The sequence below is a fragment of the Pleurodeles waltl genome, chromosome 1_2, assembly GCF_031143425.1.
Source record: "Pleurodeles waltl isolate 20211129_DDA chromosome 1_2, aPleWal1.hap1.20221129, whole genome shotgun sequence".
NCBI classification, from domain to species: domain Eukaryota; kingdom Metazoa; phylum Chordata; class Amphibia; order Caudata; family Salamandridae; genus Pleurodeles; species Pleurodeles waltl.
The window spans coordinates 1,039,223,080-1,039,250,356 of NC_090437.1; the positions used below are offsets into that span (position 1 = coordinate 1,039,223,080).

A 27,277-nucleotide genomic window follows, 5' to 3' on the forward strand; every position below is an offset into this window, starting at 1 on the left:
CATTATCGTAAAGTTTCTAAAGAGATGGCCCGCTAATTGTGACCTGTCCAGAAAACAATTGTCGGTGAAGTTGATTTGGCTTCTATGTTTAGTCACTTGCAGACGTGTTTATGACGTCCATGCCTTAGATATCTTTGATAGAGTATATTCTCCCGAGGGCATTACCATCTCAATTTCCCAAAGGACGAAGACACTTTCCAGACAAGTGACCTATCCTAGTTCCCCTGCAGACTCCAAGTTATGCATTGTTCAGTGTTTAAAGGAGTATGAAGACCGTAAGAGGGAATTCCGTCAGTCTCATGAAGGTCAACTCAAAGCTCTTCAGAAAGCTTTTCATCCTGTCTCATCAGCCACCTTGGCTCACTGGTGAAATGGATTCTGACCGAAGAAGGTATAGACAACTCTAAGCTTGGCGCGAACTCAGTTCGAGGGGCGATGGCATCCAAATCCTGTAGCTTGGCGCATCAGCTCCAAGACATAATGAAAGCTGTAGACTGGTCCGCAAATTCTACTTTTAAGACCTTCTATTATAAACCAATTTTAAATGTTGCTTCTTTCTTACACAACAACTTTAAACAAGCATAATTCGCAGCCTCCGGTCCTGACCCAGAATAAACAATTTTCTAGATAACTTATCAAGAATTTTCAATTCTATTAAGGACACAGAGGCGAGGATTATCCCACCCACTCATGTTTTCTCTGATTCTTTTGTAATGTTGTTGTTCCAATGTATTCATGAAAAACTATGAATATCATGTTCTCAATTCCCGCCCAATGTCATATCCAGATTGTTTTACATGACGTTTACCTGTTTCTTTGTTTCTTTACAGATTCCAATCCTAAGAATGGGTGAATGACCCAAGTTCTTTTCCTTCTAGTACCAGACGTGGTTGGTCCTCAGTTTTGTTTGGAGAAAATCGTAGCCAAGTCTTTGGTGACATTCCCAAAGTATTCTACTTTGGTGTCCAGTTGAGATGAAAGTTGCGCATAGGGCAAAGAAAGAGGACAGTTTTTGGCACTGTGGTGTTTATATATGATATGTGCCATGATTGGTGCTACTGGTATAATGTCACGTGTGTTTATGGGAAACAGTTTTATGAAGAGTTTAAATCTAATTGGGTGTTGTATTTTGAGTTATATTAAACAGCAAAGAAGAAGAAGCATAATCCTTGCCTCTGTGTCCTTAATAGAATAGAAAATTCTTGAGCGTAAGCTAGAATTTTTTTCTCAATAAATAAGAAATGGGACATTGAAGGAAATAAAGTAATTAAATATGTGGCTTGTAAATTCAGTACCACCCAGAGGCCATGTCCATTGGTCTATATTCCAATGCAAATTCTTTGTTGAAAAACATAAAAATAAATTAACTTCCTCTTTGTGTAAGATATGGACATCAGTTTTTCCTCACGGTACTTTGCACGTATTTATTTCCTGCATTTTGAAATTAATGCTATCATTATTTGATCAAAATATTTTGACAAAGCATATGGTGTGGGGTATGAATGTCACATTTTACTAAAAAGATACCGCGCACAGTATGAAATTAAAAATGTACGATTTCATGGTGCGAACGTGTTTGTGAATATTCACAAAGTATGAATTCATTTTTTGAAGTTGGATTGAAAGCAGTGCTGCCTGAAGCACGACGCCTTCTAAATCTATGTAACATCAGGTACACAGGCTTACGTCCCACCGTGGGTAGCTTTGTGTTTCGTCCTACTGAGAACAGAGGAGACAACTCAACAAGTTTCAAATTTCTTGAAGAAAAGTTTGCAAATTTGTTAGGTAAAGATGTGAAGTTATTTATTAACAACACCAAATGTGTTATTTCAGAATAATAATGAGCATCATGGGCATAATTAATTTTAACAATCATGAAAGTATAGGTACTGTGTCCTTCAAAGGTGGCATGCGCAAAGAAATAACAATGAGCTCTAATTGGTGTGCTTTGTTTTCGCAGGGTATGGAAGTGTTCAGAAATTAATTGCCTGGCCACTCACAATTTAGCCATGGCATTTTCTGCCTGCTTGTTTCAAACAGAAGGTCAACATGCCGAAGAAGTTAGTGTTATTGAGGATCTAATTAACAATTATGTACAACTTTTTCAAGTAAGTTTTTTTCACCCAAATTAATGTGTTAGAATATTAGTTGTCTATGTAACTGTGCAATAGGTTATTTTCTTTCTAATAAGAATTGTTTTCTCCTAGTTTCTGTAAGTGAAATGTGTAATTGTTATATCCTGGGCAGGAAACAAGCAAACATGTTTTACCTATATATATTTTGAAACTGTATCTGTTTAACTGCATGGTGTGTCTTGTCTGTCCGTCTACAAATATTTTTGCCATATCAGTATTGGGTGTAGGTTGTTTTTGCGAAATCCTTGACCTGCGCCATATGCCTTAAATCCTCCACATTAGTTCTCTGAGGCTTCCAAGTCTTGCAAAGCGCAAAACAGATAAGGGTGTATCTTGCTTGGCTCCATTAAGGCCTGCTATAGCCCAGAAACTCTGCTTCTCAATGTCTGAATGTTTTTACACGCCTTGTGCTTGACCCTGCACACCATTCCCTCCATGATACAGCAAGTGCTATTTATGAAAATTCTAAATTACATGGTCATCAACACTTTCTCAGCATTAATTAATTCAGCAGGTAGCACAGACCTCACAACCTCAACACACATTTCAGAACAAAAACACGACTGACTCTCTTGTTCACCCACAACCTAGACACATTCTTATTCAAAAGTCATGCTAACCAAAAACACAGACAACGGTCAAACAGAAAAAAGAAGGAAAATATATCATCAAAAATTAGTTGGAAATACTAACATTTTGTTCTTTATGCGGGAAAGTGTCATTTAAAATTTTCATAAAGGCATTTATTAACAAAATGAGATTCATATTGTTGAATAACTTCCATATTAATCATATAATTCGTAGCCATCATGAGCAGCACCTGAGTTAACAGGCTTAAAGTTTGCCTCATTTGTATTTCCATCTTGAATGTCGACTGTTACACATTAAAGGCTAAGAGGACTGCACATTTCATTACTGTCTATTTTGTACGTTATGAGTTTTTCCATTGCAGATGCTATTTTCCCAGACGCCTACTGCTTATTGTTATGTATTGGTTATCATCTGAAGGAGATGGTAATGCCAGGATGGGAGAGCAACTCATAGGAAGAGGTGACTGTACTGATAGTGTGTCCAGTGTAACAACTCAAGGACGTAGCCACACATGGATTATTTTGTTGCCCTGAGAGAGAGGGGGAAGTGTACCTACTCAGAGCATCTTCAATAATATGATTGGTTACCGAGAGTGAGAACAAGCAGAACAGTTGCAATTAGTGTTTTTGTTGAATAATTATAGTCTATGGCCCTCATTCTGACCCTGGCGGTCGGTGATAAAGCGGCGGCCAAGCCGCCAACAGGCCGGCGGTCTAAAATATGCAATTCTGACCCTGGCGGGAACCGCCAACACAGCCCGCCAACTTAACACTCCGACCGCCACAGCGGTACAAACAAACAGCGCGGCGGTTCCCGCCAATAGCCCGGCGGCAGACAAAGTACCGCCCACCCTATTACGACCCACCAATCTGCCACCTTTTCCGGGGCGGGAGCACCGCCGATAAGAACACGGCGGAAACAGACTACGAACGGGAAAACGCTCACCTCTACGCACTCCACGCGAGATTCCGGCAGTATGGAGCCAGAGTTGCAGGTCATCCCCGCACTCCTATTCCTCCTCATATACCAGGAGCACGCCCGGCGGCGCGGAAGACATCGGTGAGTACGGCACCTACGACACAGGGGAGGGAAAAGATTACCGGCACACACCCACCCACCCACACCCACTACAACACACACATCAATGCATTCCCACAGATCACTGTCACAACCCACAAACCACCCCCCTCCGAAATAATGCAAAGACCAAAAGAAGAGATCATAAACGGGCAGATATATTGAAATATGTACACCATTAATCCCAATAAATAAATAAACTATGTACAAAATATATACAGCTACTAAATGTAGTCCAACCACTGTCCGTGGATCACAGGGGTCCTGTGCAAAGGGGCAAGGCCCAGTCCCATGACAAGAACTCCACGGAGAGAACACTGCAGGGGCATCAGAAAGAAAATAGGACAGGCACCTCAGGGGGAAGGGAAGGGGGGGCACCTCAGCCACTTGAGTACACAACGCCAGATCCACGAGGGGACTCCATGACCACTGGCCCATCCTGGGGAGAGCAAAGCCACAGTCCAAACAGTCCATACAGTGGGTGGCCTGCCCACTGGGCCATCCTGGGGAGAGCAAAGGCACAGTCCAAACAGTCCATACAGTGGGTGGCCTGCCCACTGGGCCATCCTGGGGAGAGCAAAGCCACAGTCCAAACAGTCCATACAGTGGGTGGCCTACCCACTGGGCCATCCTGGGGAGAGCAAAGCCACAGTCCATACAGTCCATACAGTGGGTGGCCTGCCCACTGGGCCATCCTGGGGAGAGCAAAGCCACAGTCCAAACAGTCCATACAGTGGGTGGCCTGCCCACTGGGCCATCCTGGGGAGAACAAAGCCACAGTCCATACAGTCCATAACAGACCCCACTGCCACTGGAGGAGGCAAGTTGGCCAGAGGACATCCTGCAGCCCTGCCCGAGATAGATCCTGCCCTGCCACGTCTGCCAAAGGGCCAGCGGTTCTTGCCCTGAAGGGCCCAGTTCAGCGGTTCTTGAGACGGCGGGGCCCAGTTCAGCGGTTCTTGAGACGGCGGGGCCCAGTTCAGCGCTCCTTGCCTTGAACGGCCCAGTTCAGCGGTTCTTGAGACGGCGGGGCCCAGTTCAGCGGTTCTTGAGACGGCGGGGCCCAGTTCAGCGCTCCTTGCCTTGAAGGGCCCAGTTCAGCGGTTCTTGAGACGGCGGGGCCCAGTTCAGCGGTTCTTGAGACGGCGGGGCCCAGTTCAGCGGTTCTTGCCTTGAAGGGCCCAGTTCAGCGGTTCTTGAGACGGCGGGGCCCAGTTCAGCGGTTCTTGCCTTGAAGGGCCCAGTTCAGCGGTTCTTGAGACGGCGGGGCCCAGTTCAGCGGTTCTTGCCTTGAAGGGCCCAGTTCAGCGGTTCTTGAGACGGCGGGGCCCAGTTCAGCGGTTCTTGCCTTGAAGGGCCCAGTTCAGCGGTTCTTGAGACGGCGGGGCCCAGTTCAGCGGTTCTTGCCTTGAAGGGCCCAGTTCAGCGGTTCTTGAGACGGCGGGGCCCAGTTCAGCGGTTCTTGCCTTGAAGGGCCCAGTTCAGCGGTTCTTGAGACGGCGGGGCCCAGTTCAGCGCTCCTTGCCTTGAAGGGCCCAGTTCAGCGGTTCTTGAGACGGCGGACGGTCTATGGCCAACTGCTAATTGCCTGGTGGTGCCCTCCTGGGCAGCGGGGATGGTGCTCCTTCACTGCCCACCTGGGCTGTGGGTGGTGGGGCCCTCCTGGCCAGCTGGGCTGGGTCCTCCCTGGGCAGCGGCTATGGGGGTGGTGGGCTCTCCCGGGGCAGCTGTGCCGGTTCCTCCCGGGGCAGCAGCTATGGGGGTTGTGGGCTCCTCCTGGGCAGCAGGCCTGCTGCCTGACCTCTCCAACTTGCTGCCCTTGCCCTCCTTAGTCGTCGGCCTGTGGCCCTTTCCTCCCTTTGGAGCTGTGGCTGGTGACTGTCTCTGGGTGGTGTCCGGGGGGGATGTAGAAGGCGGGCTCCTGCGGCGCCCCTTCCGCCTTCTGCTCCTCTTCCCAGGGGGTGGGCTGGCTGTCCCCTTGCTGCTGGGCGAAGATCCAGACATGCGGGCTGGCGGGCTCCAATACCCCTGCACCCTTGTCAAGGGGGCTGCAGGGCTGGTGGTGGCTGAGGTGCTCTTCTTACCCCGACGAGAAGGAGGGGGGGGCTCAGGGTCAGGAAAGAAGTTAGTAGTGGCGAGGAAGAGCTTCTTGGGACAATGGAGAGTGGTAGGTACAGTGGGAATGGGAGTGGAGGGAGAGGATGTGGTTGTAGGTGAGTCACGTTTGCTGTCTTTGGGTGCAGGTGCAGGAGGGATAGGCTGTCGTGAGGTGGATGGCTGTTGGGTGGGTGGGTGGCTGCGTTTGTGTGGTGTGGAAGAGGGGGTGACAGACACAGTGGGAGAGGACACAGGGGACGTGTAAATGGCAGTGGGGGTGGTGACTGCACGTGTGCGGACTGGAGTGGAGGGTGTGCTGGTGATGGAAACACTGGCTGATGGTGAGGTGAATGGAGGTGTGAGTGTAGACGTCACAGGGAGGGAGGAGGGAGACGAGGAGGTGGGGGTCACAGAGGTGGTAGTGACTGTTGGCATTTCTGCATCGGAATGTTGCGTGTGTGAATGTCTGCGTGATCTGTGGTGCTTATGTTTGGATGAGCTTCTCTTGGGTGTTGAGGTGTGTGCAGGCTGGTCTGATGGTGTGGGTGGGACAGGCAGAGGAACAGGAGACTGGGAGGAGGGAGTTAGTAGAGGCAGGCAGGAGACAGGGACAATGGCTGCCGTCAGTGCTGAGGCCAGAGCCTGGAACGATCGCTGATGGGCAGCCTGACCCGAATGAATGCCCTCCAGGTACGCATTGCTGCGATGAACCTCCCTCTCCACCCCCTGGATGGCATTCAAAAGGGTAGTCTGCCCAACAATGAGCGTTCGGAGGAGGTCAATGACCTCCTCACTGAGGGCAGCGGGGGTAACAGGGGCAGGGCCTGAGGTGCCTGGGGCGAAGGAGATGCCCGGCTTCCTGGCAGAGCGGGCACGGGGCGAACGCGGAGGGGCTGCTGGGAGGGCGGAGATGGTGCGCTGGGTGGCGGCTGTACCTGTAATGGCGGGGGGCACGGATGGTGCCACCCCCGCAAGGGAGCCCCCTTCCGAGGACGTGTCCGTGTCGCTGCAGGCTCCAGTCGTCCCCGTCGTGGAGCTCCCCTCGCCCTCCGTCTCACTGGTCCAGTCTGACTCTGTGGCATGGCCCTCCTGGGCCATGTGAGATGCAGCTCCCTCCTGCCCCGATGCCACTTCTCCTCCGCCTGATGATGCTGATGCACACAAGCACAGAAAGACAAACAAAAAGGGGGGGGGAGAGAGAAATAAAGGGATATTGAGTACATGGATCTCCGGTACAGTTAGCGGACATGACAGACACAGATGCCCCCTGCACTAAGTTGCGCACTTGGGGTACGCTACGCATTCCGTGGAACATGGCCTACACGCCTAGAGTTGACAACTGCACCCATGGATGACACGGCCCAGGGATGGCTGTACTGACAAACTACTGAGGGTGGTGGCTGGGGACACAGGGGCTTACGGGGGTGCCCAGCCTACAGATATCGCCCTGGCCTAGGGGGACCCCCAGCCCTCCTCCCCCACCCAGACACCTCCACTGCGCGACAACAGAGTAGATAATGCTTGTACTCACCCCCTTGTGTCTGCTGTGCTGCCCTCACGCGCCCATCCAATTCAGGGTAGGCCACCGCCAGGATCCGGAACATCAGGGGGCTCAGTTGACGGCAGGCACCCCGCCTACGTTGGGAGGCCATCCCCAGCAGAGACTCGGCGGTCTTCTTGGTCCCGCGGCGGATGTCCTCCCACCTCTTGCGGCAGTGGGTGCCCCGTCGATGGTGGACCCCCAGGGCCCGGACTTCCTTGGCGATGGCACGCCAAATCCCGATCTTCTCATGGGCGCGGACCTATGTGACACGTACAGGGAGGGAGAAATACCACGTTCAAGTTTCTCAGCATTTTCCTTTCCAGTGGCCCAACGCCCCCCATCCCCGCCAGGCCCCCCGCCATGCCCAACATGCCCCCCATCCCCGCCAGGCCCCCCGCCATGCCCAACATGCCCCCCATCCCCGCCAGGCCCCCCGCCATGCCCCCCGCCATGCCCAACATGCCCCCCATCCCCGCCAGGCCCCCCGCCAGGCCCCCCGCCATGCCCAACATGCCCCCCTTCCCCGCCAGGCCCCCGCCATGCCCAACATGCCCCCCATCCCCGCCAGGCCCCCCGCCATGCCCCCCGCCATGCCCAACATGCCCCCCATCCCCGCCAGGCCCCCCGCCAGGCCCCCCGCCAGCCCCAACATGCCCCCCATCCCCGCCAGGCCCCCAAGCCAGCCAGTGGCCCCAAATCCATATTGAATTAAACTCACTTGTTGGTCTGGAGGACCGTAGAGTAGCGCATACTGGGGGAGGACCCCATCCACAAGTTTCTCCAACTCCTCTCCAGTGAAGGCAGGGGCCCTTTCCCCAGTCGCAGCAGCCATTGTCCCTTCCAGACCGAGGTCACAGCAACACTTGCAGTATAGGTCCTCTCCTGTGAAAGTTCAAGTCGCAAGTGGATAAGTAGATTGAAAATGGCGGTCACGTCCGCGGCGGTGCGTACCGCGGCGGTGCGTCCCGCCACCGCCGGCGCCCTTCGCCATTGGCTCCTGAAACCCATAGGCTTCAATGTTAACCAATGCGGCTTCGCGCCGCGGTCTTCGCCCGCCGCCCGCCGCGGTGTGCCACGCCAGCGCATTGACCTCACATCCCATTGTCACACTTCACAGGTCAGGCAGCCGCCATTTCCAGGGCCCACATGGCTCAATTTCAACTGCGTCACACAGGCCTAGGCCTTGCATAGCCACTCAGACACGCCATTCACTGCATAGAGAATCGTATACTGTGCTAGCTGTGAGTACGTACCTGTGGGTTGCTTGACTGTGTGCTCCATGTTGTCCTTCCTAGGCACCGTCCGCTGGGTTGGGCGAGGAGATGGATGAATCCTCCCGTGTACCGACCGCTGGTGGACCTGTCGACAATGGAAGAACGCCACATTATCCTGACCTACCGTCTTAACCGTGCCACTATCCATGAACTGTGTGCCCAGCTGGAGCCCGACCTGATGTCCCCCATCCGCCAACCCACAGGGATTCCCCCTCTGGTGCAGGTCATGTCAGTACTACATTTCTTGGCAAGTGGGTCATTTCAGACAACCGTGGGAATTGCTTCCGGGATGTCTCAGCCCATGTTTTCGAAGGTGTTATCCAGAGTGTTGTCTGCCCTGATGAAATCCGTGAGGAACTACATCATTTTCCCTGAGGTGGGCGAATTGGCTACAGTGAAGGGTGATTTCTACGCCCTTGGACATATTCCCAACGTAATTGGTGCCATTGATGGGACCCATGTGGCTTTGGTTCCCCCAAGAGACAGGGAGCAGGTGTACAGGAACAGAAAAAATTACCATTCAATGAACATCCAGGTGGTGTGTTTGGCTGACCAGTACATCTCGCATGTAAATGCCAAATTCCCAGGGTCAGTGCATGACGCCTACATCCTCAGGAATAGCAGCATCCCTTACGTGATGGAACAGCTACAGAGACACCGTGTATGGCTAGTGGGGGACTCTGGGTACCCCAACCTGTCGTGGCTACTGACCCCAGTAAGGAATCCCCGGACCAGGGCAGAGGAACGGTACAATGAGGCCCATGGGCGTACTAGGAGGGTGATCGAACGCACCTTTGGCCTCCTAAAGGCCAGGTTTAGGTGCCTGCATATGACCGGTGGATCCCTAATGTACTCACCTAAGAAGGTGTGTCACATCATCGTGGCCTGCTGCATGCTTCACAACCTGGCTTTGCGCCGCCAGGTGCCTTTCCTGCAGGAGGATGGTCGAGACGGTGGTGTTGTGGCAGCGGTGGAACCTGAGGAGAGTGACGAGGAGGAAGACGACGGGGCTGAAACAGACAACAGGGACAGAATCATTGAACAGTACTTCCAATAGGACACAGGTAACATTTCAAAGATAATTTAGTAAATGTTAACTACTCTGCAGCATCTCTGCTGCCTGTCTATTTGCCCCAGTGTATGATGACTGAGTTGTGGCTTTTCCCTCCCTATTTCAGATCTGGGGTCCCCACTACGAGTCCTGTGCTTCGTTTCCCCATGGACTACAGCTTTGTGGCAGCTGTTTGTTGACTTCACCATGTACAAGGACATATTTGCACTGTCATGTCAATTACAATCTATTGAAATCACAGCCAGACTCCTGATATTTTGGTGCAAAATAGGTGTTTATTGAAGTGCTCAAAATGGGATGGGTGGTTTCAAGTGGGTGGGGGCTATGGTGAAGGAATGTCCATGGCAGAGTCCAGAGTAACAGTCACACAGGTGCATTGTCCAGAGGCCTGTGGAGAGATGGAGCATGGGCAGTTCAAGGATGGACAGGGTGACAATGTGGGACAGTGGGATGACATCAGGTGGTATCCATTGCTGGCGGGGGTCTTGACATCCTACTCTGTCTTCTTGCGAGATCTCAGGGCCCTCTTGCAGGGTGGTTCTTCTCCTGCAGGAGGTGGGGGTCTGGTGGGCTGCTGCTGTGCGGGGGCCTCCTGTCCACTAGCGCCGGCGGAGGTGGATGGCTGTTCTTGGTCCAGGCTAGTGGCAGGGGCCCTTGGGTGTTGTTCTGTGTCCGCCCTTCTGTTTACGAGGTCCTGCAGCAGCCCTACCATGGTAACCAGGGTGGTGTTGATGGCTCTGATGTCCTCCCTGTACCCCCGATAGTGTTCCTCCTGCAGCACCTGGATCTCCTGGAACCGGGCCAGTACCGTCGCCATCGTCTCCTGGGAGCGGTTGTATGCTCCCATGATGGTGGTGAGGACCTCGTGGAGAGTGGGTTCCCTGGGCCTCTCCTCCCCCCCCTGTCGCACAGCTGCCCGCCGAGTTGCCCTGTTTCCCTGGGCCTCTGCCCCCTGGCCGGTGTGCCCACTACCACTGCCCCCAGGTCCCTGTTGTTGTTGGGGTGGTGGGTTATCCTGGGTGCCCTGTAGTGGTAGACACACCGCAGATTGACGCGCCCTGGAGACAGAGGCATGGGCCCGCTGGGTGGGAGCTGTGCTGGTGTTCCCAGAGGGGTTAGGGTCTGTAGTGGCCTGTGCCTGTGTGAGGGGAACCGACTGTCCAGAGGTCCCCGATGGTCCGGGCTGGTCATCGGTGTCCAGATCGACAGAGCTGCTGTCATCGCTGACGGCCTCTTGGGTGGGGGGTGTGGATAATTCTGGCCCCTCCGCCGCGGTGTGTTGACGGTCGGGTCCTGCAGGGGTATAGAGGTATGGTTATAGTTTCAATGTGTGGCATATGGGTGTATCTGTGGGTTCTCGTGTCCCCAAGTGCTGGCATTCGTGTGTGGGGGCTTTGGTGAGGGTGGCTTGTGGGGGGGATGTGTATATGCATTGGGCATGCTTTGGTGATGGGTGTCCATGCTTAGTGGACGCATGCAGGCCTAGGTTTTGGGATGTGTGGGTTGTGATGGTGAGACATTGGCGGGGAATAGGTGTGCTGGGGGTGGGGGTGAGGATGGTGGTGGGGGTGAGGATGGTGGTGGGGGTGAGGGTGGGGGTGAGGATGGGGGTGGGGGTGAGGGTGGGGTTCGAGGATGGGGGTGAGGGTTGGGGTCTGATTTGGCATGCAGGTGGGGGGGAAGCAGTATTGAAGCTTCAACTTACCAGTATCCATTCCTCCGCCGACTCCTGCGAGGCCGTCAGGATGCAGGATGTTCAAGACTTCCTCCTCCCATGATGTGAATTGTGGGGGTTGAGGTGGGGGTCCTCCGCCAGTCTTCTGCACGGCGATGTTGTGCCTGGATACCATGGAACGCACCTTCCCCCGTAGGTCGTTCCATCGCTTCCTGATGTCTTCCCGATTTCTGGGGTGCTGTCCCACTGCGTTCACCCTGTCGACAATCCTCTGCCATAGCTCCGTCCTCCGGGCAATACTGGTGTATTGTATCTGTGTGCCGAACAGCTGGGGCTCTACCCGAACGATTTCCTCCACCATGACCCTGAGTTCTTCGTCTGTGAAGCGGGGTTGTCTTTGGGGTGCCATGGGGTGGTGTGTATGATGTGTGGGGTGGAGTATGTGTATTTAAGTGAGTTGAGTGTGGTGGTGTGTGTTGTTTTGTGTGTGGATAGTGTGTGGGTGATGGTGTTGAGTGGCTGTGGCTGTTATGTTTTGGATGCTGGTGTCTCGCTCTTGTCTTCTTTACGAATTTTTAAGCGTAGGGGTTTGTGGGTGATGTGGGTGTGTGTTTTATATTGTATTGTGTGTGTGGGAGTGGTGTGTGTATGTGTATCAGGTGTGTGGGATTCAAATCGTCCAATGTGGCTGAGTTTTGTTCGTTTGTGTGTATTCTGACCGCGCCGGTGTGTCCCGCCAATGGAATACCGCGTTTGAATGACCGCCGCGTGGATTCGTGGGTCGTAATGGCATGGGCGTATTTCTGTTGGCGTGGCGGTGGAGGTTTGGTCACCTCCACCTTTCCGCCGACCGCTGGTCTGGCGGTCTGTTGTGGCGGTCGGATTTTCGGAGGTTTGCCTTCTGCGGGTCAGAATGACCGTGGCGGGTTTCCGCGACCGCGGCGGGATTATGGAGGATTTCTGACCGGCGGTAGGCGCCTTTTACCGCCGAGGTCAGAATGACCACCTATGTTCCTTAAACTGGAGGAACGAGATGCTTGCTGACCTCGAACTGAGCTGACCCTTCTCAACTCTGCTGATCTCCACTTCCCTAGTGCAAAGGATTTATGCAAAAGCATTCATATTCTCTTGTTGAGAGACCTTTTTTTGGTGTTCTGAAGCTGACACCTCACCGTATTGCCAAATGCTCTGTCCCAGTTTATATCTGCTTAATGTGATAGAGACTCCTAGTTGCAGATTCTTACCTTAGAATTTCCCCCAGGCGTCAGAGTTGATCTGGAGATTTTTCTTCGAGTAGGTCACTTGCGCGTCATCATGTGGCATCCGTGGACTCCGCGGGCGTCATCACCATGATGACGTTGTGAGTCATATATAGACACTGTCTCTGTGCAATGACGTCAGTTCTTTTCTTTCCGTGGCATGCACTGATCCGGAGAGAGCTACCCTGGTCATTTTTTTACCGTTTTCAACACTTTTGTTGAGTGGTGATTTTTTGGGTGCATCAAAGATATCCCCAAAGACCGGTTTCAAGCCTTGCGAGGCCTGTCACCGCATGATGTCGGTGACGGATCAGCATTGGGTCTGTTTGTGGTGCCTGGATGCCGGCAACGACCCAAAGTCATGCTCCGAGTGCCGTGCCATGCACCCGTAGGTCTTGAGGGAGAGTTCACCCTGCCGCTTGGCCTCTGTCATCGGAGCCTACTTATGGGCCCGCTCAGCAGCTCCCTGACTTTCCGTGTGCCAGAGCGACCCTAGTCCAATTAAAAGAATTCTATGAGGTCATGCTTCTCATATTTGGGCAGTCCAAACTCCCTCTGGAGCCTTTGGGCCCTGGGGGGTTCTTCTGGGGGACCTTCGGGTTCCACACCAGCGGCTCCAGCCTCTGAGGGCCCCTCCAAATCTGCTACCGGATCCATACCAATCCCGGTTGTACTATCGAGACCTTCCCCTGCGCCGGCTTGGTCGTCAAAACTCAAAACGTCGGTTGTGCCCACAATTGACGCTGACCCAATCCTAATCCCCCACGATTCGGAGTCGGAGCGGCATCAGCTGATGCTGCCCTCTTCTTTCGATAGGGTCTATTCTCCCCAGGTTGGATTCAGACCTTTTTCTACATGGGTATGAATACGGGGAAGGATTGGAGGGGTCCCTGGACCCTTATGAATACTAGGACAACCCTAACATGGACTAGGCACAGGAATTGGGTGAGGTCAGTGGTCTGGATACTTCTCCAGACCCTGGCATGCTTTCTCCTCCTACCATGGCTGTGGCGGAGGGAGCCACATATTCTATGGCGGTCAGTAGGGTGGCTGAGGTCCTTGGCCTCGAACTGCCTACTGTTCAAGTCAGGTCCAATCTCCTGATAGAGGTGCTTCAACCCGAGGCTTCCACATCTGAGCCTCTTCTTCCTTTCAATGAAGCCCTCACTGATGTCCTTCTGAGTACTTGGTCCAGACCCAGCACAGAGGCACCTGTGAAAAGGACAATTACTTGCCGCCATTGCCCTGCCTCGAAAGCCCCAAAATTCCTGTCCTAACACCCCACTCCTGAAAGCCTTGTTATCCAGGCATCCTCATCATCTGGTGCATTCCCTTCTGCACCTCCAGTTAGGGAATCAAAGAGACTGGACCAACTTGTGAAGAAGGTGTTCTCTTCCTCCAGTCTGGCGTTGCAGTCAGTGAACACTGCATGGCTTTTGGGCCATTATACGTGGGATACGGTCATGCATGTCTTGCCGCAGATACCGGAGGAACCCAGCCTATCGTCTCTCAAGCAGTTGCTGATGGGAGAGACGCGGCGAAGTTCACTATTTGATGTGGGGTGGACACGACCGACTCTCTGGGTAGACCAGTTGCATCAACTGTAGCCTTTAGGCACCATGCCTGGTTAAGGACATCTGGTTTCTCGGGGGATGTCCAACTGACCCTTATGGACATGTCCTTTGATGGCACCTGTCTCCTTTGGAGACAAGACAGACTTGAAGCTTGAGAGGTTCAAGGGCTCCCGGGCTACGACTCTGTCCCTCGGCATTTCAACTGCCCCTTGTCTCCAACAGTCCACCTTTCGCTTCTTTCATGGCAACAGAAGGGCTCCCTGTCATGTCCCTTTTCCAGCCACCGTTCCACTCATGGTGTTCAGCCCCTGTGTGGCAGGGGATGCAGAATTCCACAGGCTCGTGGGACAGGGAACCAGAGGTCTGCCCAGTCCGTCCCCGTCCCTGCTGCAGCCTCCAAACCTTCCTCGACCTTCCCCCCCCCCACTCATTCCAGGCCAGTTGGCAGCAGGATTCAACATCACCTGCCCCACTGGGAATCCATCACTACGGACAGATGGGTTTCGCACAGATTGTTCGAAAAGGCTACTCCCCTTCAAGACTGCCCCTCAAGCCATGCCTTCATCCTACGGCCACGTACTGGAGAATCATCTGGCACTCCTCCATGAGGAAGTATTGGCTCTCTTGGCCAAGGGAGCCATACAGAGGGTCCCTGAGCCAGAAGTAGGCTGTGGTTCTTATTTCCGCTACATTCTGATGCCCAAAAAGGACAAAGGCTCAATCCTATCCTAGACCTTCAGGCCCTCAAACTATTCCTCAAAAAGGAGAAATTCAAAATGCTCACCCTGGCCCAGGTCCTGTCTGCCTTGGACCCAGGAGACTGGATGGTAACGGATCCGACCAGATCCGACATTAGTGACAGACGTGTCACTCCTGAAATGGGGCAGCCACATAAGAGAGGCGGAGATCAGAGGTCTGTGGTCTCCGGCGGAGTCTGTACTCCACATCAATCTTTTGGAGCTCTGTGCGATCAGGCTTGCATTAAAAGCATTCCTTCCCTCTCTCAAAGGGAAAGTGGTGTAGGTGTTCACAGACAACACTACCGCCATGTGGTACTGCAACAAACAGGGTGGAGTAGGATCCTGGACCCTTTGTCAAGAGGCTCTGTGCCTCTGAACATGGCTAGCACATCAGGGCATTATCCCTGGTGGTTCAACATCTGGCTGGCTTTCTGAACATCACAGCAGACAAACTCAGCTGCCTATGCATAGTCGATCACAAATGGCATCTCCATCCGGAGGTGGTGCAAGGTCTCTTTCAGCAGTGGGGAGAGCCTTGGTTAGATCTGTGTGCCTCCACAGGGAACGTGCAATGTCAGCTGTTTTGCGTATTGGTGTCTCCAAGGCGGCACTCGCTCAGCAACGCTTTTCATCTCGAGTAGAACTCAGGCCTCCTTTCAGAATATACCACTTCTGTCCAGAGTTCTGAAGAAAATCAAGAATGATTGGGCCCAAGTAATCCTGGTGGCTACAGACTGGGCATGGAGAGTATGGTGTCCAGAGCTACTGAACATGGCCACATATCCTCCAGTCAAACTGTCCCTTCGGGAAGATCTGTTGCAGCAACAGGGGACGGATCTCCACCCGTACTGGTCCACTCTTCGCCTTCATGCATGGAAATTGAGCTGCGGCAGTTGGCGGCTTTTGACCTTCCACCCGAAGTCTGTGATGTTATCTTGGTAGCCAGGCGTCCCTTCACCAAAACGTTATACGTCTGTCAGCATAAATCTGTGGCATGGTGTACCAACAAGTCTGTTGATCCCCTCTCTGTTCCTCTCTCTGAGGTTCTCTTGTTCATCCTTTCTTTAGAACAAGTGGGCTCTGCTTTGGGCACTTTTAGAGGTTACTTATCAACCATCTCAGCTTTTCTTAGATTGCCTGCTCAACCTTCCCTTTTTAAGTCTCCTATTGTTGGTAGATTCCATAAGGGACTCACCCATTTGTTTTCTCCCACTCCATTTGTCATGCCTCAGTGGACCTCCATCTTGTTCTTACTTGATGTGTGCTCCTTTTGAGCCATTACACAATTCTCCCTTACTGCTCCTTACTTTCAAAACAGGTTTTTTTTGTTCCCATCACCTCTGCTCGCAGAGTGAGTGAGCTTCAGGCTCTTTTTTCAAAATCCACATTTTTGTCTGTGCACCCTGACAAAGTGGTGTTACACACAAGGGCCTCATTCCTTCCCAAAGTAGTTAAGCCTTTTCATGTAGGCCAGTCCATCACTTTGCCTACTTTTTATGCACCTCCACATCCTTCTCATGAAGAGGAGAGACTCCACTGCTTGGATCCAAAAAGAGCATTGTTGTACTACCTCAATCGTACTAAAGACTTCCGGGTGGACGATCAACTCTTTGTGGGGTATGTGGGTGTGAAGAAAGGGAAGGCAGTGCAAAAGCATACCATCTCACAATGGGTACTACTTTGCATCAAAATGTGCTACGCTTTGGCGAAGAAGCAACCCTACGCTCATTCAACCAAAGCAACTTCTGCTACTACAGCACTAGCATGCAGAGCTCCTGTCCTGGATATCTGCCAGGCAGTAACATGGTCATCCCTGAACACATTTACAAAACATTACTGCCTGGACGGTCAGGCCCACAGAGCTGGCTACTTTGGTTGTGCAGTCTTGCAGGACTTTCTAGTATGATCTTCGTTTGCAGCCCACCACTGAGGATGGCATTGCTTGGGTATCTATTCTAATGTAAGGAATCTGCAACTGGAAGTCTCTATCAGATGAACAAGTTACTTACTTTCGGGAAAGATTTATCTGGTAGAAACATATTCTAGTTGCAGATTCCTTACCGACCCACCCAGCCTCCTTGCTTGCAAACTGATTTCTAGGGACAGGGATTCCCCATTTAGGGCCTTGGCTCTGGGACACCATTTTCAGTATTCTTCATGGCTCTGCGCTTTGGTGCGGAAAGTCATGAAAAGAAACTGACGTCACCACGCAGAGGCAGCGTCTATATTCGACTACTGAAGTCATCAAGGTGACCACGAAGCCAACAACACCCGTTGAGTCAACCTACTCCACCTAACGACGTGCCAGGGTACTGCACATAGAAAAATCTCAGTTTCCAGTCTGACACCTGGGGGAAATTCTAAGGTAAGGAATCTGCAACTAGAATATGGCCCTCATTACAACCCTGGTGGTCGGTGATAAAGCTGCGGTAATACTGCCAACAAGCCGGCGTTAAAAAAAATGAATGGAATTATGACTACGGCGGAAACCGCCCACACAGACAGCCACTTTAACACACCGACCGTTATGGCAGTAGCAACAAGCACCGCGGCGGTAACTGCCAACAGCCAGGCGGAAGACAATGTACCGCTCACACTATTACAAGAGGCCTAACCGCCACCTTCTCCGGGGCGATACCAATGACATCAAAAGCACGGTAGAAACAGAACACAGAAGGTAAACGACTCACCAATGGAGACTCAGTGGAACAACCATGATGCCATGGAACCCGAATTGCAGGTGTTCCCCATGCTGGTCTACCTCCTCCCACACCATGAATACCAACGCCGGTGAAGGTGACCACGGTGAGTACTGCCGCCTAGCACACAGGGGAGGGGGAGGAAAAAAAAAGTGACACACACGCAACACCCCACCCCCAACACCATACACACAAACAGATACATAAACATTACACATCCACTCCGTAGCCCTCAGGAATAATGCAAGGACAAAAGGAAGTGATTGAAGTGAGTGTAATAAGATAAAAAAATAGAAATACATCCTCAAAAATCAAAACAGTATTTACATATATACAAATGGGAAGACACTGCCCAGTCCACAATGTCCGTGGGCCACATCACATAGGCCAAGGCCCCACTTGACTCCTGCATCAACACGGAGAGAACACTGCAGGGGCATCAGGTCAAAAATACACAGGCACCTCAGGGGAACGGTGAATGGGGGGCATCTCAGCCTGAAGATGGTACAACACCACGTGTCCTGGAGGGGGCAACATGTCCTGTGCTTGGTCCTGGGGAGTGCAAAGCCACAAGCTCTCAAGTGGGTGGTTTGCCCACTGCTTCTCAAATGGGTGGTTTGCCCACGGCTTGTTCCTGGGGACTGCAAGGGCACAGTCTCTCAAGTGGGTGGTTTGCCCACTGCTTGGTCCTGGGGAGGGCAAGGCCACAGTATCTCTACTGGGTGGTTTGCCCACTGCTTGGTCCTGGGCAGTGCAAGACCACAGTCTCTCTAGTCAGTGGTTTGCCCATTGCTTGGTCCTGGGGAGTGCAAAGCCACAGTCTCTCTGGCTTTTTCCACTGGTTCTGGAGGGGGCTTTGTGCCCAGAGTGCTTCATCCTGGCAAGGATGAGGTGAGTGGAAGCTTCTTCCTCTGGTCCTGGAGGAGCCATTGTGCCCAGTGTGCTTCATCCTGGCAAGGATGGGGTGAGTGGATGGCTTCTTCCACTGGTTCTGGAGGGGGCTTTGTGCCCAGTGTGCTTCATCCTGGCAAGGATGGGATGAGTAGATGGCTTCTTCCACTGGTTCTGAAGGGGGCTTTGTGCCCAGTGTGCTTCATCCTGGCAAGGATGGGGGGAGCGGATGGCTTCTTCCACTGGTTCTGGAGGGGGCTTTGTGCCCAGTGTGCTTCATCCTGGCAAGGATGGGGTGAGTGGATGGCTTCTTCCACTCATTCTGGAGGGGGCATTGTGCCCAGTGATGCAGATCTTGGGGAGTGCAAGGTCACAGTCAGACCCACACGATTTGCAGTGGTCAGAATGCATTACAGTCCATGGAGGCAGGACTACACACTGCCCGCCGGCAGCGACGGCTGCTCAGTGGTGGCAGTGCCGGTGTCAGTGCTGCCAGTGGTGGGGGGAGGCTCCAGCCCTTCCTCTGCAGCCTCAGGCGGCTGCCCACTGGGGCTGCTGCTGCTGGCAGCAGTGTTGGTGGCGGTGCTGGGGCTGCCAGTGGTAGGGGGAGGCTCCAGCCCTTCCCCTGCAGCCTCGGACGGCTGCCTACTGGGGCTGCTGCTGCTTGCAGTGGTGCTGGCAGCAGTGCTGGTGGTGCAGGTGGCGGTGCTGGTTTAGGGGCTGCCAGTGGTGGGGGAGGCTCCACCCAGTCCCCTGCAGCATCAGACGGCTGAAGTGCCATGGTTGGTGGTGGGGGTCTCAGAATCAGTCCCAGCACCAGGCCACTTGTCCTTCCTGCCTGCAGGGGCAGGCACTTTGCTCTTGTCTTTACCAATTGGTGGTGCCTCCTTGCCCTTCCCCTTGCAAGCTGGTGGTGCCTCCTTGCCCTTGTAAGCTGGTGGTGCCTCCTTGCCCTTCCCCTTGCCAGCTGGTGCAGGCACACTGCCAGTGCTGATGGGTGTTTCCGTGAAGCCTCTCACACCTGCAGTAGTTGCTAACACTACTGTGGCCGTGGACTGGGTGGCAGAGGTGCTAGCCTGGGTTCCGACCACCCTGGCCTGATGTGAAGGACGGGGGGAGGGGTAGGGAAGAGGTCAATGGCGGAGAGGAAAAGCTTCTTAGGGACACTGGGGTGGGAGGAGGGTTAAGGTTTGGGAGTGGAGTAAGAGGGAGTGGTTGTTGGAGGTGTCTGTCTGCTGTGTTTGGGTGCAGGTGCATGGGCTGGATGCTGTTGTGAGGTGGATGGCTGTTGAGTGTCCGGGAGCTTGTGTCTGTGTACTTTGGGAGGAGGGGGCACAGACACAGTGGGAGAGGACACAGGGGACATGTGCATGGATGTGGGGTTGGTGACTTCCAGTGAGGGGCATGTAGTGGTAGGTGTGATGGTGATGGGTGTAGTGGATGAGGATGTAGTGCATGCAGGTGTGAGTGTAGACGCAACTGGGAGGGAGGTGGACGACGAGGAGGAGGGTGACACAGTGGAGGCAGTGGATGTTGGTGTGTCTGCATCTGGATGCCTGTGGGATGATGTGTAGTGCTTGTGTTTGCCTGAGCCACTCCTGTGTGTTGTCTGAGGTGCATGCTGTTCTGAATTTGTGCTTGGGATAGGTTGGGATTGAGGGGAATGGGACTGTGCAGAGGAAGTTGGAGGGGGGAGGCTAGAGACAGGAATAATGGCTGCCATGAGGGAGGAGCCCAGAGCCTGGATTGATCTCTGTTGGGCCGCCATTCCAGAGTGAATGCCCTCCAGGAATGCATTTGTTTGTTGCAAATGCCCTGCCAGCCCCTGGATGGCATTCACTGTGGTTGACTGCCCAACAGAGATGGATCTCAGGAGGTCAATAGCCTCCTCACTCAGGGCAGCAGGGCTAACTGGGGCAGGGCCTGAGGTGCCTGGGGTGAAGGAGATGCCCACCATCCTGTTGATGGCAAGGGGAAACTCGCTGAGGGGCTACAGGGAGGTCGGTGCTGGTACGGGGGTGGTGGCTGTACCTGTAGTTGGGTGGCCACAGAGCTGTTCGCCACCACTAGGGAGCTTCCATCGGAGGAGGTATCACTTTCGGAACCGTCCCCTCCTGTCTCTGTCGTGGTGCTCCCCTCGCCCTCCGTCCCACTGGTGCCCTCACCATGGGTGGAGTCGACCTCATGGGCCCTGTGGGATGCAGCTCCCACACATACACACACACACACACACCTACCCACACACACCTACCCACACAGGGAATCTCCCTACGCACTGGGCAATGCACTACCAGTCACAATGCTAGTCACCCGGCCATGAACAGTAATACTGAACGCCAATTGCAACATACCTGAGACCCACAGAGCCCTGCCCAGTAGTGGATGCCCACTAGCTTGGTTGGAGGTGGAGTTCATCAGCCCCTGCCCAACATGGAACCTACCCTGCAATGTCCAGTCTGGCCTAGGGGCACCAACAGGCCCACATCCCCCCACCCGAAGGCCACTCAACCATGCACAAGTAGTATAATGTGAAACTGTACTCACCCCCTTGTGGCAGCTGTGATGCCCTCAAGCATGCATCCAGCTCCGCATAGGCCACCGCCAGTATGTGGAACATCAGGGTGGTCAGGGTTCGACAGGCACCCCTTCCTCATTGGGCGGCCATCCCAGCTAGGCCTCCGCCGTCTTCCTTGCCCAGCATCTCAGGTCCTCCCACCATTTGCGACAGTGGGTGCTCTGCCTGCTGTAGACCCCCAGGGTCTGCACATCCTTGGCGATGGCACGCCATATACCCTTTTTCTGATGGGCACTGACCTGCAGAGAAATACACTTAGAAAAAAGTATCAATCATACCATCTGGCTTGTTACACTCATGGCCCACCATATCCCTCCCATCCCCTTATGTACATACATTGCCCACCATACATGCAGCATGCTGCCCAGGACTCCTCAACTCCCCCCTGCTTACACAAGGCCCTCACATACATCAATCCATGCATTCATGCCCCATGCATCGTGCTCACAGTGTACTCACCTGTTGGTCTGGACGCCCATATAGCATTCAGTACTGGGGTAGGACCCCATCCACCAGTCTCTCCAATTCCGCTGCGGTGAAGGCAGGGGCCCTTTCCCCAGTGACACGAGCCATGGTTGATTACAGACACAGGTCACAGCAGCACTTGCAGTGTAGGTTCTCTCCTGTTGAAGGTCTGGTAGCAAGTGAGTGAACAGATAGAAAATGGCGGTCACGTCCGTGGCGGTGCATACCATCACCGCCGGCGTACATTACCATTGGCAACTGTTACCCATAAGGACCAATGACAACCAATGAGGAGTTGCATGGCGGTACTCGACCGCCTTCCGCACCAGCGCACAACATCAGTGCCATTAACTAATTTCCACATGTCCATCCACACAGGACAGGCGGACGCCATTTTAGGGGGGCAGGCCATGGCACCTAACTGCGTCACTGCACACACAGGCACCATTTGGGCCTATACAACAACATACTGTTTCAGTCTCAACATGTAATGCACTGTACATTTTGCAAATGTTGAATACTGACCAGATGCTCATCGTTTTGCCCCCTAGATTGCAACCGCTGCAGATGAATAGGAGATGGAGACATCCCCCTGTGTACAGGACCCTGGTGGACTCGGCAACAATGGAAGACAGGCACATTATCCTCACCTACAGACTTCACATGGCCACAATCCAGGAGCTGTGTGCCTAATTGGAGCCTGACCTGATCTCTGCTATCTGTCACCCCACTGGGATCCCCCCTCTTGTGCAGGTCCTATCTGTGCTCTATTTCTTGGCAACTGGTTCTTTCCAAGTGACAGCGGGCTTGGCAGCAGGAATGTCACAGCCAATGTTCTCAATGGTGCTAACAAGAGTGTTTTCGGCCCTGATGAAACACATGCGTAGCTACATTGTTTTCCCCCAGGTGAAGGATTTGGCCACAGTGAAAGCTGACTTCTATGCAATGAGACATATCCCCAACATCATTGGGGCAATTGATGGCACACATATTGCATTTGTCCCCCCTGCCCCCGGAGAAAGGAACAGCTGTTCAGAAATTGAAAGAGCTTTCACTCTATGAAGGTGCAGATAGTTTGTCTGGCGGACCAGTACATCTCCTATGTCAATGCAAAGTATCCTGGGTCTGTGCATGATGCCTTTATCCTGGGGAATAGCAGCATCCCATATGTGATGGCTCAACTCCAGAAGCACCGGGTGTGACTAATAGGTGAGCCCATGGTCCCCACCCAGTTTATGTTGGTGTATGGGTATGGGGTTGGCCCTAAGGGTTAGTGTGTGGCCAACAGCTGTTCCTCGATATTTGCAGGTGACTCTGGTTACCCTAACCTCTCATGCCTACTGACCCCAGTGAGGAATCCCAGGACAAGGGCAGAGGAACGTTACAATGAGGCACATGGGCGAACAAGAATTATTATAGAGAGAACCTTCGGCCTCCTGAAGGCCAGGTTTCGGTGCCTCCATCTAACAGGTGGTTCCCTGTGCTACTCACCCTAGAAGGTCTGCCAGATCATCGTGGCATGTTGCACAACCTTGCCTTACGTCGCCAGATGCCTTTTTTGCAGGAGGATGAGGCTGGAGATGGACATGTGGCAGCAGTGGAGCCTGTGGACAGTGACGAAGAGGAGGCAGAGGGTGAGGATGTGGACAATAGAACATCAATCATACAACAGTACTTCCAGTGACACACAGGTAAGACACTGTAACTTCACCTTCTATTGCAGCTTTGTATTGGAAATTGTCACTGGCAGGCTGATATTCCCACTACTATGGCCACTTACTGTACCCTTTGATGTTTATTTACAGATATATGTGCCCCTCTCTGGCTCCTGGTGTATTGACTGCAGCAAACTACAGGTCATGCCTATGTATAAATTACTGTACAGTTGAATTGCAATGTCTACAGATTGTTAAACAAATATATAGTTCAATCAATCGACAGATTCACTACTTGTATTTTTTACAAGGGTGTTTATTTATGTGCTGATAAGTGGATTGGGTATTGCTATAGGCTGGGGGGTTGGTGGAGGAGAGGAAAAGTTTCCAGTCTATTTGTATAACAGGTGCATTGTCCAAGGGGGCATAGGAAGGTGAGCAATGGCAGTTCAAAGTGGACAGGGTGACAGAGTGGGACCCATGGGTGACAATCAGGAGAGTCTTATTTCCTGGCAGGGGTCTTGCCAATGTTCTCTGGCATCTGCCGGGATCACAGGGACCGTTTGTGGGGTCGTTCTCCTTCTGCAGGGGTTGGGGTGGTGGTGGCCTGTTGTTCCTGTGGTGGGGCCTCCTGTTCACTAACGCCAGCGGAGGTGGAGGGCTGTTTATCGGTGCGGCTAGTGTCAGGGGCCCGTTAGTGTGCCACTGCCTCCCCCATGGTGTTGGCCATGTCTGCCAGCACCCCTGCAATGGTGACCAGGGTGGTGTGGATGTCCCTCAGGTCCTCCCTGATCCCCAGGTACTGTCCCTCCTGCAGCCACTGGGCCAGTATCTGGCCCATTGTATCCTGGGAATGGTGGTATGCTCCCAGGATGTTGATGAGTGCCTGGTGGAGAGTCAGTTCCCTTGGCCAGTCCTCCCTCTGTCGCACAGCAGTCCTCCCAGCTTCTCTGTTGTTGTGTGCCTCTGTCCCCTGAACCGTGTGCCCACTGCCACTGACCCCAGGTCCCTGATCGTCCTGTGTTTGTTGGGTTGCCTGAGTTCCCTGTAGTGGTGGACACACAGAGGTATGGGCCCGCTGGGTGGGTGCTGTGGTGGTGTTTCCTGAGGGGGAGACTCTGTGGTGGTATGGGACTGTGCCTGGGTAACCAACTGTCCGGAGGTTCCTGATGGGCCAGGTTGGTCATCCTGATCCAGGCTTGCAAAGCTGCTGTCATCACTGTGGGCTTCTTCTGTGGGGGGACTGGATGTTGCTGGCACCTCCTCTCCGGTGACGACGTATGGGGGACCTGTGGGGATTTAAATGCAGTGTTATTGTTTCTGCATGTGACATCTTGTGCATGGGTGTGTTGCCCTGTATGGTTGTGCTTGCCCGGGCAGCTTAGGCTTGTGTGAGTAGTGATTTGGTTGGATAGGTGATTGTATCTAGTGTGCATGCTTTGGTGATGGTTGTCCATGCAGGTCTGTGATGGGTGTCCATGCATTGGTGTTGCATGCAGGGCTTGGTAGTGGGAGGGGTGGGTTGTGTTGGTGGGGTGTATGTGAGGTGATGGAGTGAGGTGAGGGTAGGAGGGGTTGTGATGGCATGCAGGTGGGGGGTGATAGTATTAGAGATTTGACTTAGCAGAGTCCAGTCCTCCTGCTACTCCTGCCAGGCCCTCAGGAGGCATGATTGCCAAGACTTGCTCCTCCCATGTTGTTAGTTGTGGGGGAGGAGGTGGTGTCCACCGCCAGTCCTCGGTACAGCTATCTGGTGTCTTGCTACCACGGAACACACCTTCCCCCGTAGGTCGTTCCTCCTCTTCCTGATGTCATCCCTTGTTCTGGGGCTCTGCCCCCACGGCGTTGACCCTGTCCACGATCCTCCGCCATAGCTCTATCTTCCTAGCAATGGATGTCTGCTGCACCTGTGATCCGAATAGCTGTGGCTGTACCCGGATGATTTCCTACACCATGACCCTTAGCTCCTCCTCTGAGAACCTGGGGTGTCTTTTTGGTGCCATGGGTGTAGTGTGAGTGGTGTGTGTGGTGATGTGTTCGGGGTGTGCTGTGAGGTGCCTGGATGGTGTATGGGTGATGGTGTTCTGTGGCTCTGGTTCTGTGGGTGCTCTTGGTATGTCTCTCCCTCAGTTGTCAATTTTCTTGAGTTGTAAGGGGTTTTGGATAATGTAGGTGTGTATTTTATATTGGTGTGGGTGTGGTGTGTGAATGTGTCAGGTGTGTGTTATTCGAATTGTCCAATGTAGTGTTGTTTTGTATGTGTGTGTGTATTTTGAGTGTGGCGGTATGTAGCGCCAATGGTTTACCGCCATTGAATGTCAGCTGCGGTGATTCGTGGGTCATAATGCTGTGGGCGTAGTTCTGTTGGCGTATCGGTGTGGTTTTTGTTACTGCCAGTTTATCACTGACCTTTGGGCTGGCAGACTTCAGTGTGTGTCTGTATAGTGACGAATTGCTATGTGCGTGCAATAATATAGCTAGCAGTAAACCACTGCGGCGGTGGTACGTTGGCGGCAGTCGGCATGGCGGTAAGCAGGACTTACCACCAATGTCATAATGAGGGCCAATGTCTCTACCAGATTAATCGTTACAGAAGGTATGCAACTTGTTCATTTAGAATAGGAGATTCCATTATGAAATATACTTGTATATTTTGCATTATTTTTGTAATTATTGCTAATGTTCTGTTTTACCCTATTTTGAAATATGGGCTCATGGACCATTTAAACCTCCAAGAATGATGCTTAAAATCTGAATAAGTAACAAATTTATGATTTGGTGTAACTGAATTGTTATTAAGTCTTTAAAACATCCTTCAATACTATTTGTTGTTTCCTGTGGAGCCTCGTTGGTCTTCACTGTTTATGGAAATTAATGTAAATGATTGCTTCTAGCACTCTCTCCACTTCAACTGAAAAAGGGCTATGAACCAGTGGCAGGGTTTATATGATGATTGCGATTCAAGAATCCTGACTCCTTAGCCAGGTATAGCTTGGTTCTAGTCCTGGGTTGCTTGTATCCCGATTCAGTAAGGATCTGGCTTGGCATTTCAGTCCTGACATTTCCCATGAGGAGCACGGTCAAGGCTGATTTGTGCATGACTGGGTCCAAACTGAGGTGGCATAGTTGGTGAAAAAAAAGGGTTAGGATGCACCCCAGCGATTGACAGATTAATGCAAAGATTCCATCCATCATTTTGTTGTTTTTGTGCATGATGCCCTAAGTGCGATTGCTATGCCCAAACATGGGTCCTGTGCTCACTTTTCCACTGAAATCAAGCTATACCTGGCTGATAAGGGCAACACAAGTCATAGGTTCTTTGTATTCCGGTTCTGGGAGGACCTAGACTGGCAGTTTGGGCTGGACTGTTTCCATTTTAGCAGGGTCAAGGCTGTTTTGCATATGGCTGGGTCTAAACTGAGGTGGCATAGTGGGTGAAAAATTATGGATTGGGATGCAGCCCGAGCTATTGCCAGTGGCTGAGATTAATTCAAATATTCCATCCATCACCTTGTTGTTCCTGCAGAACATGATCAAATGCTTTCCAAAATCTGGAACTGTTTCAACCGTGCGCCATGTTTGAGAATGAGATCTTTGATTGAGAACAATTTCAGTGATGGTGGCTGAGGGAGGAGGAACATTGTATGCTTGGCGCATTCTTGGATATAGACCAGAGTGTTCCATTTGTAGAAGGTGAAGCGAATGACCACCAAGGATCTTTTTTGATTGTCACTGGTGCTGCTCATTCCACTGATATAACAGTGGCCGTCCCTGACCTCCCCTCTCGAGGAAGAGGATCCAAGTTGATAACATTACAAATAACTAACCCTGTGTCAAAGAAAGTCCCTGTTAAAATATGCTCGATTGAAGAGGATCACAAATTTGTTGGATTGAAGCCTTATGCTCTGTTAGAGAGGGATTTTGTGCAAGTTAAATTGAATTATTTACTGTACAC

General features: G+C 52.5%; 1 protein-coding gene across 1 annotated transcript in view; it reads left to right on the forward strand.

Annotated features, from left to right (window-relative positions):
* ARAP2 (ArfGAP with RhoGAP domain, ankyrin repeat and PH domain 2) overlaps nt 1-27,277 on the forward strand; it is a 1,093,539-nt gene that overhangs the window by 724,330 nt on the left and 341,932 nt on the right. The window contains exon 23 of the mRNA XM_069202133.1: nt 1,961-2,108. Within this exon, the coding sequence (XP_069058234.1) occupies nt 1,961-2,108 (148 nt within the window). The remainder of the gene's footprint in view (nt 1-1,960; nt 2,109-27,277) is intronic.